General features: G+C 43.6%; 1 protein-coding gene across 3 annotated transcripts in view; it reads right to left on the minus strand.

Moving 5' to 3' along the window:
- Positions 1-15,938, minus strand: part of LOC125434777 (cat eye syndrome critical region protein 2) — a 137,649-nt gene that overhangs the window by 21,384 nt on the left and 100,327 nt on the right. For all 3 annotated transcript variants that reach the window (XM_048500469.1, XM_048500471.1, XM_048500470.1), the window contains exons 4-12: positions 13,910-14,043; positions 12,649-12,753; positions 11,940-11,989; positions 10,174-10,334; positions 8,742-8,819; positions 1,739-1,898; positions 499-628; positions 306-343; positions 113-204 (exon numbers count right to left, since the gene is read on the minus strand). In XM_048500469.1, the coding sequence (XP_048356426.1) occupies positions 113-204; positions 306-343; positions 499-628; positions 1,739-1,898; positions 8,742-8,819; positions 10,174-10,334; positions 11,940-11,989; positions 12,649-12,753; positions 13,910-14,043 (948 nt within the window). The remainder of the gene's footprint in view (positions 1-112; positions 205-305; positions 344-498; positions 629-1,738; positions 1,899-8,741; positions 8,820-10,173; positions 10,335-11,939; positions 11,990-12,648; positions 12,754-13,909; positions 14,044-15,938) is intronic.

The following is a 15,938-nucleotide window of genomic DNA, read 5'->3' on the forward strand; positions in this document are numbered from 1 at the left end:
TCCTCATAATGGACCTCTTAAGGCACAACAAGGCCTTCTCAAAAGGAGATTTCTAGAAGTCAGTGATCATAACGCAGAAATTGGTTTGCAGACTACAATTGAAGATGCTTACCTTAATGATCTGATAGTAGTTGGGAGCATAGGATTCATCAACTGGCTCCAAGAAAGGCCAGGAATCTTTGTGGGCTTTCACCACATCTAGAACTGTCATCAGTAAAAAAAAAAAAGATGTTAAAGTTGTACATGCTAACTCTGTCTTCCAAAAAGCAAAATCTGCAAAGTAAAGGTCTGGAATGGAGACTGACCTTTGTACATCGCTGTAAACTCATCATCAAGTTCAAAGCTGCAAAGAGGAAATGTAAAAATTAATACAAAGCCTTTCGGCCTCCTGCTCTGGCTCTTGTGCAAAATTGTTAATGCTGAATGGTATACTCCGGCTATGGAATTTGTTAATTTAATGGGCATAACTCTTAAGCCACATGGCATTAGTAAACTTACAGGTCCTTGGCCTTCCTCTCGTCTCTAGCAGGTGAGTTGGGATCCAGATGAGAAAGCTCCGGGGGAAGTTCCTTTCCCTGGGCCAGCAACCATGCCCGCTCTTCCCGGAGCTTCCTTCTCTTCGCTCGTTCTACAGATGGAGAAACACAGAAACAGAGCTGGAAGAGTCTGAAGGGTCATCTAGTCCAACCCCTTGCGCAACACAGGAAATTCACTACCCCAGTGACCTCCAAGAGAAAATCATTACATCCCTAAGTAGTTTCTATATATGAAAGTCATAGGGACTGCTCCATTGCAGATTTCTAGAGATTATTCACATGTTGGTAAATCACCAATGAATAGCTGTCATGCTTTCAAAAGATAAGGATATCTCCAGGAATGCTGTGCTGCTATTTTCCCACTCCTGAAAATGCAAGCCCGAAACTGCCACCCAAGGATAGTGTAGCAGTGCTTATAGCTGACATGTCTTCTACATCTACTGTGACAGTAAATGTCCAGGGCCTGCCCAGAAGACCACGAGTAGGAACCCAACTTGCTAATTACAAAACTGTATTATGGGACCTGGTTGCTCACTTGAAAGGGGGCATTGTGTGCTCCTGGACCCCAGTGTGGAGAGTAAAGTGAATTTTAAAATACTGATGTTGGTCATCTTTGTAATACTGGAAGGAGTTAAAATACATGAAGGTAAATTAAGCAATATTTCAGTATACATCTTTCCTTATGTTTCTGTGGAGGCTAGACTGAGTTATAATGCAGGAGATTTCCAGGAAAAGTAACTTGGATGATCAGAACGACACTGTTTTCTTAAGAGCAGCATAACGACAACTGTTTGAATAACAGAATCCAGATATTAACATTTTTGAGAATGGAAAGGAGGTAAAGTAAGTAGTCACATCTACAAAAGAGACACTAAAAGTCTAAGTTAAAGTGACACAAGAGTTGTGAGGTAAAAATGTAGTGACTGCAACATACATAAACAGAAGTTACATGTATAGGAACCAATTCATTTTTCCCCCATCCCAGATTTCAAAACTGGTCATATGGAAACCTGTTAAGAAAAAAGCACAAGGAGTGGTTGATCTTCTGTCCAACTTGCTCCTTCCCTGACTTCATCAGTATTAGTGGTGGAAGACCACTGGATTTCTCTCCTGACCAAAGCAAAGCCATTTTCAAAAGCTGTTAAAGCATCTCTGCAAAGCAACAAATGCATTCATTCCACTTCACAAAGTGATACACATACCTTCCACTGCCTTCACTTTCTCCTCCATTTCTCGCTTCCTCTCCTCCTTCAGCATTTGTTCCTGCTCCTTCTTCTGAACTGCCAGAAGGATTTGGCGCTCTTCTTCTTCTTCTTCCCTGCGCCTCTGCTTTTCCATTCTGCTAAGTACCATTGGGGTTACCTGCAGAAAAGGATACACTTATGTGAAGTGAAATTGCAATAAAACTGTTATGGCTTAGGTGAATGTTGTTACCTGGGGTCCTTCACACATAGATAGACTCTAAATAGGAACCTTGGTGATTTGTATACATACATTTTTAAATAAATGGTATTTCACCATGGCTGTTTCCTCACGAGGCTTTTCGGAAACAGCGGCTTCCAACCGCTGCCGTGCGAACAGCAGCGGCTGGAAGGCGCCATTCCCCCCGCTTTCCCGAACGCCTTACCGTCCCTCCGACCTTCCAGTGCGTTGCCCAGGCCAGGGGACACACCCCCCCGCCCTACGACTCCGGAGCTGTCGCGCAGGGCAGGGGAGCGTGTCCCCTGGCCTGGGCGACACGTCGGAAGGTCAGAGGAACGGTAAGGTGTTTGGGCGATGGCGCAGCCTCTGCGCAGGCTGCACCGTCTTCCCCACCCCTACCGTGCGAACGGTTCCCGGGGGTGCGTCAGTGTCATATATGCCAACGCACCCCCCAAGCGTGGCCATGTGGAAACGGCCCACGGGATTTCCCCCCCTCTAATTGTTTTCTCACAATTCTTCTAAATGAACATCCATATGATAAAATCCATTTTTAAAAAATGGGTATATGTGGTTACTTTTCACAGACTCATTTCTATGGTAGTAATTTCATTTTGCTACACATGGGCAGATTTGTAAGGATGAGCAAACAGTAAAGAGTTAAACTACAACAAGAGTATAGTGCTTGCAAATGCTGTCAGAGTAGATGCTGAACGATCTATCCTGTTCATCATTCTTCAGACAGTTCCATCATATATTAAACAGACAACCTACAAAGTTCACATAAATGGTCCATTCAGATTAACATTTCTTAGCAACCAGCCTGGAGTTCTTAATGATATTTGTAAAAGCAAACAGTAACCACCATTCTATCACCACCTCTTGCCTTCAGTATAGGAACACTTAAATAAATCCTGAGCATCAATAGTGTCCACTTAGTAGGGCTGAACCTAAAAAAGGGACTCTTGTTCAGCAAACATTTTGCCCCTTATGAAAAGCATCTCCCTCCCATTTCAGCAATCTTTCAATAGGGGCTCACCTCATTCCACCAGCAGCCCAAGGCAGCCAGATTGTTCAGCCCGGCCTGGGACAGCCTCTCTGTCGGTTTGCCTGCCAGTCAGCCAGCCAAGCAGAAGTCGACCTGGTGAGCTGCCGCCTGCTGCCCATGTGAAGGAGTGAGAGTTGTTCCCCACCTACCTCACTGAAAACACCTGCAGGGGGTGGGATCTGGCAGCTACAACAGGAGTTCCACCAGCAGCCCAAGGCAGCCAGCTTGGACAGCGGCCTTTGCCAGCAGCCAAAGGGCAGCGGCACAAGAGCGCTGCCCGTTGTGGGCCGTTTGGGGAGGGTTATGCTGTAGGTGGAGCAGACTCTATGTTAGTTAATTGTATTTTAGTTTTTGTAGTTGTGGGATCTGTGATTTGGGAATTAGCTGGTATACTTAATTAACTGTTTCCTGTTTTATTGTTTGCTGCATTAATTTTTTGGTTGTACGTCGCCCTGAGCCCTGTGGGAAATTGGGCGGGATAAAACTATGAAAATAAAAATTAAAAAATAAGATTTCAGGTGGCAGCTACCACACGGGAAAAAATTGAGGGAACAAACATTAGTTGGCACTCATTATATATTTATTTATAAAGAAGAAAGGGTAGACATTTTTGTGGCCATGGGTGGAAGGATCATTGCAGTCACCATAAGTCAGCTATGACTTGAAACCCCACTACCAAGTAACTTACACTTGTATCAATATATCTATCTTGTAGATAGTTAGGGAGTGGATCCTTTCCCAATGCCAAGAGATGGCATTATTACAGAGAGGATATTACTACTGAAGTAACTCCTACCCCTTTAGGTTCAACCCCTTTATATGTAAGTTGTGAATGTGGTACTGTGAATGTGAATGTGGTACTGTGATAGCAAAGCAGTGTCTATGAACCATTTCAGACAGCTGGTACAGGCTAACATGTGTGTTATTCCTTTCCAAAAATCACCACAACTGGAAAACTGATATACCAGAGTTTAGCAGAGAAAAGGCTCGGCTACAACAACTCTCCCTTATATACTAGATTTCTATACAGAGATTTTTATATGCAGGAATATTTATATCACAGATAATCCCTACCACCTGTAAGTGGTACATCCCATGCAAAAATTTACTGCTCCAGTAAGAATTAAGCTTTAGACACAAGGCATTTCCTGAGGATTAATAGTCAACTGGAGCCTTTTCATTTTCCCTCTGATCCTGACTCACCATTAATCCTGAGGGGGGTGGGGATGAACTCTGGTCACTGTTTTCTTTTCTTTTTTTTGAACATGCCCATAAAAAGGACCCAAGGAAGAACTGATAAACCGGTGGAGCTTCCTCTCTAGATACCCTAAGTGCCTCTATATTTTGTTGTTGCCAAGATGCTATTTAGTCATTTCCTTCAGTAATGGTCCCTTGGAGAATCACTGCACACCATCTCCACCCCTGCCACTGGCAACAGACAGAGATTAAGGAAACTATGCTGAGGCTCTGGGTTCTCTATGCCAATAGCAGAACTCTGCAGCTTGGCAAGGGTTAAAACGATCAGAGCTTTGGGCTGCTTTTGAACACAGGAAAGTGAAAAAAGGACAGAGAATTGGATACAAACACCTGCTCCTCGCATCAGAATGTGAGGCGTCCCTTGAGTGTAACCCTACCCTACAGAATGATCCTGTGTATTTGAAGTAGTGTTGCCACAGTACCCAATTAATCCACAGCAACACATCCCAGGAGGATCATTTAAAGAGAATCAGAGCAATTAGAGAGTGAAGAGACCTTTTAGTCCATTTCATCTGACCACTTACAGGACTGTCCCTGAAGAGTTTATTCAGACACAGTAGCACAGTAGATAAATGCAGGAAAAGGAAGTCTCCAAAAAATATAAAAGCCCTCTTAATTCAGCTTTCTGGGGAGTTGTTTCCCAAGACATGTACAGGTCTAGTTTTAAACTTTTGACAGATAAAAGAGCTAGTGTCAACTGATAGAAAAGAGTTCACAGAGCAGCTGAAAGGATAGTAAAGTAACGGTTTCATGTAATCAGGTCATTGGCTAAAGGACTGGTACAAGTCCTATTGTGTCACACAGGGAATCAGAACACTGTTCTATTTCTTTTCCTAGCTGCATTGATTTCCTTCCTATACATGTATTTTTGAAACATTTGTTTCTTCTGAAAGCATTTATTGGCATGGTAGAAGCATACTGCATTGTCCAGGCATGTACACTTGGCAGGTAGAAATTGGCAGTAGCAGCTTGTGACAGCCACACGTAAAACCTAAAACAACATAAACTCAAATGCTGGCAAAGATTCAAAGATCCGGGATACCAGACAGACAAAGAAGAGCTGATGGCTGACTCACAGTCTGAAGGTCACTGCTTCAAGATTTGGGATCAAGTGGCAGCAAGGTTTCCTTTGCTCTCCTGGCTCCCCTCTCCTTTCCTCAGACAGTATAGCAAGCCCTTGCACCGAGTGCAGCCTCACTGCATGCCTGGTCTTGGCGTGCACTGCCTGTTTTCAACTGCTGCGGAGGTCACTGAGTGCAAGATACGTAGTTGAGAGTGATTTTTCGCCACAGTGTGCAAAGGAGCAGCTCTCTGCAGTAGAAGCTGACCCAGAGATCCCTACTTTTCTGTGTGAGAGGGCCTGTGTCTTGTGGCTCATCCTTCACATGTGCATCATGCAGTCTGCAGGTGTGTGATGTTTGTGTATGCATCTGTCAATTGCTTTATTCATTTATAACCTGAAGTATGGATGTACTTGTGTTTGCATGTCCGCTTAATACTTTGTCCATGTAATGTTGGTGTGCAGCTTGACCTGGCTACTACAGTTCTGCCAGGTCGGGGACAGAGCTGAAAAGGTCTGCCCACCCTGGCAGGAGGAAAAGTGCTCTGATTGGCTGGGGAGGATGAAAAAAGGTTCAGCCAGCTTGGGCCTCCTTTATACTGGATGGACCCCTTTTCAGCTTCCCTAGCCAAGCAGAGCACTTTTCCTCCTGCCAGGGTGGGTAGGCATATCCCCATTAACAAGGAGTACTCTGGCCTAGCCCCACCTGAAGGAAAGAGATCCCAGGGCTCAAACCATCTGCTTAACCTAGGATGGTGAACACGCCAAAAAGCTTGCAGGCTATCTTTCTTGGAGCACTCTGAGGGATCATATGATCTTCCTGGCCACTTAAACCTAAGGATTCAGCTTGAGCCCAGGAACTAAGCACTGGTTGTAAAACCAAAAGGATTCATTGTCTCTTATGCAGATCTCCCATCCCGATCACTCTGAAAACCATAGCCTATTTCCACCAGCCAAGATTATGGTGAAGAAGTGAGGCTCAGGACCTAATCCATTCCATACAGATGCAATGTTATAACAAGGACACTTCTAAATATGTATAGATCATTCTTCCTATATGTAACGTTTTCTGTATGCCACATGATCCTAAATATCATGCTAGTATGAATTGCGGCTATCCAGTTACATTCCAATCAGTCTACAAAACCTTCAATCAAAATCCCCTTCAGATTTTCCTCAAAAAAGAAAAAAATCTGAGTAAAAATGTCCTTGGTCTCAAGAAATTATGTCTTTAGGTTGGCTGTAAAACCCACAGATGTACAGTAGAGGGCACTGTGGATTATGTTTTGTAGAACAACAGGCTTAGGAATTAGGGATGTGAATTTGGCTCGATCACAAAAACCTCCAGTAAGGTATTTTGGGGGGTGGGGGAGGGAGGTTTCCTCCCAAAAAAAGGGAACAGTTTAAAGAGTTCTAAAAGGAGATCTTGAATCATGTTGAAAAAATTCAGCATGATTCGGGACTTCGAACAACCCGAAAAAGTTGATATTGAAAATTTCCAGGACTATTGAACCTGAAACCAAAAATCACATATAAAAAACCACCTGTGCACACTCTTATAAGGGAAATTGGATCTCTGCCCTGCCTGTTGACAGTGGCCTCTCTCAGACTTCAATAATACAGGATGTGAAACCTCATCACAGCTTTGACTTCAGCGTAGATGCTGGTTAGCTCTTACTCCTCCTCCTCTGAGCAACCTCTACTAGGATTTCTGTAGCTTCTCCACAATGAACTTATTGCTTGGAAGGTTTTTTAATGAGAAACTAATTTGAGCAACCTGTTGAGAAACACGCTGAAGGACAAGAAGCCCACAGAACAGCTACTTCAGAAATTTAAGCAGTATCCAGATCTTAAGAGCTATAAGGAAAGGGATGCTCCCACTGATGGGACACGATATGAAAGCCCAACAAATTTTGTCCTCCCAACATCTTCACATCATATTTTGCTAATTAAACAGAACTAGGAAAAACACATGTGGAACTGCAGAAATACCCATAATTCTTTTCCTGGAAGTAGGCGTGTCCACAGATTTAAATCAGAAACATGACAAGGGGATGGGGTTGAGTTTACAGGAACCCTGAAACACTCTTGTCTCACAGGCAGCAATTAACCCACACTCAGTGCCATGAGGCTTACACACTAACACCCATTTGCCTTAGGAAATTTGCCACCAGCATATAAATACACATTATCTTACTCTGTGGATGGCTTGTTGTACATCATTAGATTGAGAACTGAATTAATTCAGCAATGTGCACTGCTGTTCTTGGGTCCTCTGTATAAAGTTTAAAGAGAGCTAGGTGATATAATGGTTGAGCATCAGACTAGGATCTGGAAGATCCAGGTTCCAATCACTTATGCCGTGGAAGCTTGCTGGATAACCTTGGGTCAGTCACACCATCTCAACCCAATTTATGTCACAAGGTTGTTGTTCAGATAAAATGGAGGAGAGGATAATGATGCAAACTGCTTTGTGTCACCACTGGGCAGAAAGGCTGGGTATAAATGAAGTTAATTAATTTATGAACTCCTACAAAGCATATACACTACAGTGCATATCAGACTGGGAAGTTCCCTTCTGTGAGTGCTACTACATTCATATATCATAAAATCTAAGACACAGATTGTGTCTTCAGATCTGGGATTGAGAAATGTGAGCCGCAGTAGGAAAACCTGAAAAGGTGCTATTACAACCTACAGGATTCTCAAGGAAGTCCAGAAATCTGCCAAACCAAGGAATATGGTACAACGTATTTAGTAACTAGGAAGGCAGAGGATCTTCATATTGAGAACAATGCCCACAACTAAATTTTGTATTGTCTCTATTTGCTTATGATTCTTGCACATATCTGTCTCAGATGTTTTAATACCCCCATTCTTCATGAATTCAACAGGAACACTCCATTTCAAATCTGACATCAAGAAGGATTTCTGAAATTAACAAGCTATTTCAGAGACAGCTTTACTTGAATTAGAAATTGTGGCCAGGACTAGATTTCAGAGCAAAACATGATCACTACTGGATATCTGAAACTCTCGTCTGAACTTCTTGCACCTCACACAGTAACCCTATATAAATACCACTACTGTCTGGGCTGTCTCCCCACATTTTCTGATAATCAGATTTGTGCCACCCTTTATTAGATCAAAGTATTCTAGCATCTTGGTGAGACAGAAAGACAGAATCTTGCCATTATGAGACAAACATGTCTTTAAATGTTCCTGCTTATGTTAAAGTTACCAGGATTATAATGGCTAACATTATCCAATAAAACTGTTTTAACCTGCTGTCAGATAATAAAGCAGCAGATAAACAACATTACTTTTGCAGCTGCTATCAACATTTGTACCCAAAGGCGTTTTCTGCTTTGGAACACGGCTGAAACATGCCAGACTCTCACACTGTCAAGGCGCCTCTCACCTCGTGCCGCATTGGCTTGATGTGCTGATGATCAGACATCCATCTGGGAGAAAACTCCATCCTCTGCAAACGTTTCTCCTGAAATTAGGGAAGCAAGTAAACATGAATGGAAGAAGGATCTGCCAGAGGCTTTGCATTAAGTACATCCATCACCAATTAGTATTAGTACCTTCTACAACAGGGGTCTGCAACCTGTGGCTCTCCAGATGTTCATGGACTACAAATCCCATCAGCCATGGGATGTTCATGGCCATGCTGGCAGAGGCTGATGGGATTTGTAGTCCATGAACATCTGGAGAGCTGCAGGTTGCAGACCCCTGTTCTACAATAATTTTAAGTGTACGAAGGGATTCAGGATTTTTTTCTTCTTCCTTCTTAGTTTATCTATGTAATCATGACATGTTCATGAGCATGCAATCACACACAACTCCTCAAGAAACAGGCTTCCATGTTGAAATGCTGACAGACTGATTTTTAACACATTTTTCAAGTACAAGATGTCAGAGCATCGCTGAGATTAGGAACTGTCCTTGAAGTTCACAATCTTGCAGAATTAGTATGCTGAAAATCACTAAGAGATCATCCAGTCAACCCCACCTGCTAAGATAGTTTCTTCTATTTCTTAGCACTAAACCCTTATTTCAATCATCCTATAAAATACAGAATACAAAAAAGGAGTGTGCAAAAAGAATATAGGCAGGTGTGCCTATATGTATGGACCAAGCCAGACATCACAGAAGGCAATCCTGTTCCTTGAAAGAAGATCTAGGGAAGGGGGAGAATACCCTATATGCTGGGACACTCTGAGGAGAAATATGCTGCAGCAGTTGACCTGCTCTCTGAGTCATAGAATCTTAGGCCCCTTCCGCACATGCAGAATAATGCACTTTCAAACTGCCTTCAATGCTCTTTGAAGCTGTGCAGAATAGCAAAATCCACTTGCAAACAGTTGTGAAAGTGGTTTGAAAACACATTATTCTGTGTGTGCGGAAGGGGCCATAGAGCTGGAAAAGCCTCAATGGCCATCAAGTCCAGCCCCCTGCAGTGAAGGAACACATAATCAGAGCACTCCTGACAGATGGCCATCCAGCCTCTGTTTAAAAACCTCCAAAGAAGGAGACTCCACCACGCTCTGAGGTAGTGCATTCCACTGTCATGGAAGTACCTAATCCCCTCAAACAAAATAGCTCTTGCTTACTTAGGCCCTACAGAAAACGTACAGGGAATTTGTACTTTTCAGTATTTCAGTTTCTTCTGTGCTGGGATCCTAATTTTCCAAATGCATTTAAGACAATTTCATTAGTTTAACCTAATAGCATATTTTGAATGATTCTAAACACTGAATTGGGGTGCCAGAGTTTTTTTCTTCATACAGCCAATTCCTGCCTCAATACCTGAAGGTGCCTCAACTGATGCAAAAAATCAGTCTTACTTTTTGTGCAATCATGTTGCAGATTTCTGGCAGGAAGTCTTCACTCAGGAGCTTGTAGAGCTGTCGCTCTCTCAAGGACGTTCTCTCTCGGAAGCTCTCTGTGACCTGCCGCCACTCCTCTTCTGTCTGACACAGCAACCACCATGTTCCATGACCTGGTCCTTGAAAACCATCCATAAAGAAAAAAAATGTCAGGGATATCCTTGACTATGGAAAAGCACATTGCTTCTAACAGGCATCAAATGCCTTGATGGTACCAACCAGCCAGAGCTCTGATTTTTGTATATCAAACAGCAATTTTATTCTGTGTTTTTGACTATTTTATTTGTGTAACACTTGACAACAACTTCATATGCGCAATTTCAAGCATTTAAATCAGCTACCTTTTCTGGATTTTTACTGCATCTACTCAGTTAAGCAGACCAATCCAAAGGAAGGGGTGTGCAGTGGCTGGGGATGGTACCGTCCTGCAACCTCTGAAAAGGCATTTGGTGGCACAATCACCCTGAAAACAAATGAAAACCCCTGCCAGCTGTGAAAAGCCCCATTCCTGGCACCGGTTTATGCCACTCTTTTTGGTGGTGTAAGTCTGTGTTGGGAAAAGGGAGCATTCCAAACCAAGCCATATGGTACAAAGTATTTAGTAACTTGGAAGGCAAAGGATCTTCATATTGAGAACAATGACCACAACAAAAAATTATGCGTTTTCTGCTGTCTCTACTTGCTTATGGTTCTTGTACAATCTGTCCAAAGGGGGTGATTCTGGGCCTAAGGGGCTTAGAAGTCAACTAAAGTCATCCCAGCCCCTGAGAATGTCCTTGTCTGTGCCAGTGCAGCCTCCTGTGGTGGAGGACTGCCACTGCAGGGGCAAACATCCAAATTTACCCACCACAGAGCTGCACCCCACTGCCAACATAAGTGCCTCTGCATCAGCTCCTGAGCCCATTTTAGCAGTGCAAGTGGCAATGACGGTCATGCCACTTCCAATGCAGCTTTGCCCCTTCTTTGGATTGCACTGCATATCTTTATAACAACCCTATCAGGCAGGTTGAACTGCGTACGGCTGGCCCATGGGCATTCAGTGGGCTTCATGGCTGAGTGAAGACTTCAGGACAGGTCTTCATGGTTCCACTCCAGTGCTCTAAACACTATACCTCACTGGTTTTAGGTGCTAGCGCAAACTTCAATGCTCTGAAGGGCAGAGCAACTGATCGACACAATGTCATGGGGAAAGCCCAACTGGCTTATCAAAGCCAGTCTTCTCTGGACAGCTGCTCTGAGCTTTGTATGTCTTCCTGTCATTTTAAAGGCCTTTGAAAAACAAACAAACAAACCATAACTCCTTAAAATCTGCCCTGCTGTGTAAGAACTGCTGGGGCTCAGCTCAACAACTAGACAGCATGGAAGGAAAGATGGGAAAGAAAGACACAAGAGCTCCAGTAAGCTCAAAAGCTGTACTGCTAAAAAGAAGAAACTAGCAAGGATAAAGACTTGCTTCCTCCCTGCTATGACAGAGAGCCCCCGTATTCCAGAGAGGATTTCTTGCATGCTAATCTACCCCACAACAGAAAGAATGTCAACATCTTGACATGACAGAGTCAAAGGTTTCCAGTGTTGTAACAGCTGAACAGCAAATCTGTTCCAGTTTTTCTGTTCATGCAGAATGAAACAGGTATGAGAAAGTAGGGACAAACAGGAGACTTCTCTTGGGAAATGTTGTCTCTTTTGAGCAACATCTTCAAACACGACTCTTGTCCATTCCTTACCATTTCTCATCTGTGAATCATGTGAAACTGCATTTTCTTCTGCCTTCTCCCTATAAGCAAAAAGAAATCATCAATCAGTTATATAAAGCAAATTTAACTACCGAAATACACCTCGTGCCAACTGACACAGATGCTCAAACAGCACAGCATCATCTAACACCATTTTTACATTGACAGGCAAACGGAAGATAATAATCCTTTTTCTAAAAGCCCATCACAACTCTATATATGGTCAAAAACTAGTGGATAAAATAATGTAAATTCTTTGCCACATGAAAAAGCATTTATATGATCAATGGCATTTAAATATCACTAATGGGGCCATTTCCTTTACTACTTACATAAACAACTGCCACTAGGATTAGACCACCTGTCATATTAACTCCTAAGGGAGATGATTAAAATAATCAATACTTCTGATGGTTCTTTACCATGGTGGTAAGCTTCCTAGTACATAGGGAAGAATTATAACCTCCCTGATTTATTGCTGTGGAGGCAGGCAACTGATGAAACACTGGTGCCATCTATCCCCTCAGCACTGGTGGCATTTGGAAAGGTCAGAGGGGCCTTAAAATCTGGCTACTGGCGGCCTGTTTTATTTGTACTGCTTGCTATAGAACTTGGATTTATCATAACTAGATACTAAACAGAGCTGACCACACTGAGTTAAATAGACCTGTGGGGGCTTTTTGCTGTGTTTTGTTTTTACCTCAAGAGATTCTCCTCCAGCAATTTTTTCCGTTTTGGGGGTCGACCTCGCCTTTTCACCACTTTTCCAGGAATGCTTGGAGTGCTTGCCTGTGCTCCACTTCCCCTGAAACATATTGAAGAGTGACAAAACAGCTACAGAGCACAATAGTAGCAGCTGGAGGGTAAGGAAACTGCCACAGGCCAAGCAAGATTAACTCCAGGGAAGAGAAAGGAAAGAGAAAGGGCACAGGCACTGGGAACACAATGAAATCCAGAGCAGGCACAGTTTGCTGTTATCAGCAGAGGCCTGATCTATCTTTCTTTTCTTTTTATTGACATTATTTATAGTCCACCTTTCTCACAGGGACTCAAGTGATGCCCAGTCAGGTGACCACAGGTGACCTCTCTTGCCTCCAGTGGTAGAATTCTTAAGACCAGGGTTCCCAAACTTTTTGAGTCTGCAGGCACTTTCAGAATTCAGACATGGAATGGCGGACACAACAACAACACAGCTGCCACAAAATGGCTGTCACAGGAGGAGGAGCCAGCCACAAACGGATTGCCACAGGTCAACTTCTGTAACACAGTGTAGCCCTTGTACTGTGGTCACAGCTGCTGCCAAGCCAATATTTTTAAAAATTTGCACAGCCTATCAAATCTTCAGTAGATAATCAGTAGCTTTGCTGAGCAAAAGCCCTACCTGGTCCAGCTCACTTCCTAAGAACACTTGGCAGGCAGCAGGAAAGGTGTCAGGGAGCACCCTGGCCCCCCTCCCCATGGGCACCACACTGGGAACCTCTGCTTAAGATCTATTGAACCAGTTCTGCCTCTGCTAGGGTGGCCTTGGAACAGCCATTCTCTCAGCTTCTGTGCCTCAGCTGCCAAGTGGCTTAACTCACAGGGCCATTCTGAGGGCGAGCAGAATAAGAACTACAAATGACAAGTATTAATAAATAGGGTGTTGTGGGTTTTCTGGGTTTTACGGTTGCGTTCCAGTACCATTTTCTCCTGACATTTCACCTGCATCAGTGGCTGGCATCTTCAGAGGATCATCAGATCGAAACATCAGGAGAAAGTGCTACTGGAACACGGTTATACAACCCGGAAAACCCACAACACTCTAGTGATTCCGGCCGTGAAAGCCTTCAACAATCAATCAATAAATAGCAATAGGGGTGATCAGGAAGATGGTGAAAAGTGCTGAACTTGAAGTCTTTACAAGAACTAGCAATTCGTAAAACCACTATGCCTTCCCAAAATTTGTTCTCCTTACCCCTTACCTGTCTGAAGCCAGCTCTCCATTTGGTTTGGCTGGTTCCTCTTTGTACATTCGAGTACCATAGAAATACCAGTAGAGGGCACCATTGCTATCTTCACCCAAAGGTTCCACTCGGAGGCTATCTGCATCCAAACCCTGTATTTGAAAGTACATACCAAATAAATAAAAAAGAAAAGAAAAATAATTGAAAAGCTAAAATCCTGTTACAACAAACCTCAGCAACACTTGCCTACTAATATCCCTCTTATGCTAAGAGCAGCATATAATTTATTTCTAGGCACAGTCCTGTGCAAGCATTAATGTGGGGAAAAAAGAATTAACTTCCTTTTCTCTGCTGAATGACAGCGCTCAGGTTTGTGTTCTCTTTCCCCTGATTTTTTTTAATGTTTTGATTCAAATAACAAAAATGGACAAATAGGATTAAACAGTTTTATGTGCAACATGAAGCAGTCTTGCAGCAGTTCTGCAGACACAACTCATTTAACGTCCTCATCCATCAGCTCAGCCACCTTCCTGCTTCTCAATATCAATGCCTCTGTTCCTGAACCCGTTAAAACTGATTATATCACTTGGAGTCGCCAGGGTATTCAGACCTGCTGGCCAAAAACTGACCAGTTTACGGATTTGCATGCTGCGAATGTATTCATGAAAAATGCTCAGTAGAGCTTGCACCAAGTTGACTCGTATCTTCAACAGCAAAGCAGCAGTTGGGCTTTTCCTTCTCAAGTGGCAACATTCTAAAGTTCTGCTTGGATTCAAGCTACAGGCAAGTGCATCTTGTCTTACCACAGTAAAATAAAGTATGTGAGCTCCCAATGGCACCTGGTGGGCCACTGCGAGTAGCAGAGAGGTGGACTAGATGGACTCTGGTCTGATCCAGCTGGCTTGTTCTTATGTTCTTATAGGAAGTCCTCTGTGCAAGTACCAGGTCATTACTGACTCACGGGCTAACAACATATCACTGTGTTTACTAGGCAGACTATGTTTACAAGGTAGTTTGCCATTGCCTTCCCCAGTCATTTACCTCCAGCAAGTAGGCGCATAGGTGTCAAACTCGCGGCCCTCCAGATGTCATGGACTACAGTTCCCAGCATCCCCTGCCAGCATCATGCTGGCAGGGGGTGATGGGAACTGTAGTCCATGACATCTGGAGGGCTGCGAGTTTGATACCTGTGAAGTAGGGGATCATTTTACCAAGCTCAGAAGGATGGAAGGTTGAGTCAGCCTTGAGCTAGCGACCTGAAAGTGGCTCCCATTGAGATCAAACTGGTGTTGTGAAAAGAGCTTGGACTACAGCTTACCACCCTGAGCCATGGGCTCTGTCCTACCACAGTACAGCAATAAAAAGGAAGACATAACTGCTTAATGTTACTGTGCAAGTCATTAAGGAAAGACCTCTTCTGATATAATGGTTGCCCGCATTGGACTGTTCTGGGAATTATTCCTATAGAGGCATTACATGTGGGAAATGGCAGTTCCAATTTGTGTGTGAGAACTGATCATGAAGGTTCCTGTTGGCTCTCATTAAACTGACAAATTCAATTCCAATATACAGTTTTCCATGGATTATCCAAGGGAGGTGACTCTGAAAGTGTCTGTCTACTACTTGTGGCATGAGCGCTGACTGACAAAAGTCACCATTTGTCTGCAATGTCTAGTTATATTGCTGAGGCATTACTGTTGTCATGAGCTAGCCCCTGGAAGATGAGGAACCAGATACAGAGCCTGAAGACACCATCAATCAGGAGCTGAGAGGAAATGCAAGCAGCAGAGCCTGCTCCAAGCCCTTCCCTCCCAGCCGAGGTAGTGTCAACGGCAGAGCCAGATGCCCTGCAGCTGGAAGAGCCGTCAGCCCCCTGAAAAATCTGATCAAGGAGCCAGCTGCATGTAGGAGGCAGAAACAGAGCCTTGTGTGGACATCGAAAGGGAAAGATGCCAGGATAGCCTCATGCTCTGGCAAGAGGTTTGACTCTGACTGAAACCTTCAGGGAGTGAGTCCTTGCAGGGATTCATTCCCTTCCCAGCCAACA

This window comes from Sphaerodactylus townsendi, linkage group LG06 (genome assembly GCF_021028975.2).
Source record: "Sphaerodactylus townsendi isolate TG3544 linkage group LG06, MPM_Stown_v2.3, whole genome shotgun sequence".
NCBI classification, from domain to species: Eukaryota; Metazoa; Chordata; class Lepidosauria; order Squamata; family Sphaerodactylidae; genus Sphaerodactylus; species Sphaerodactylus townsendi.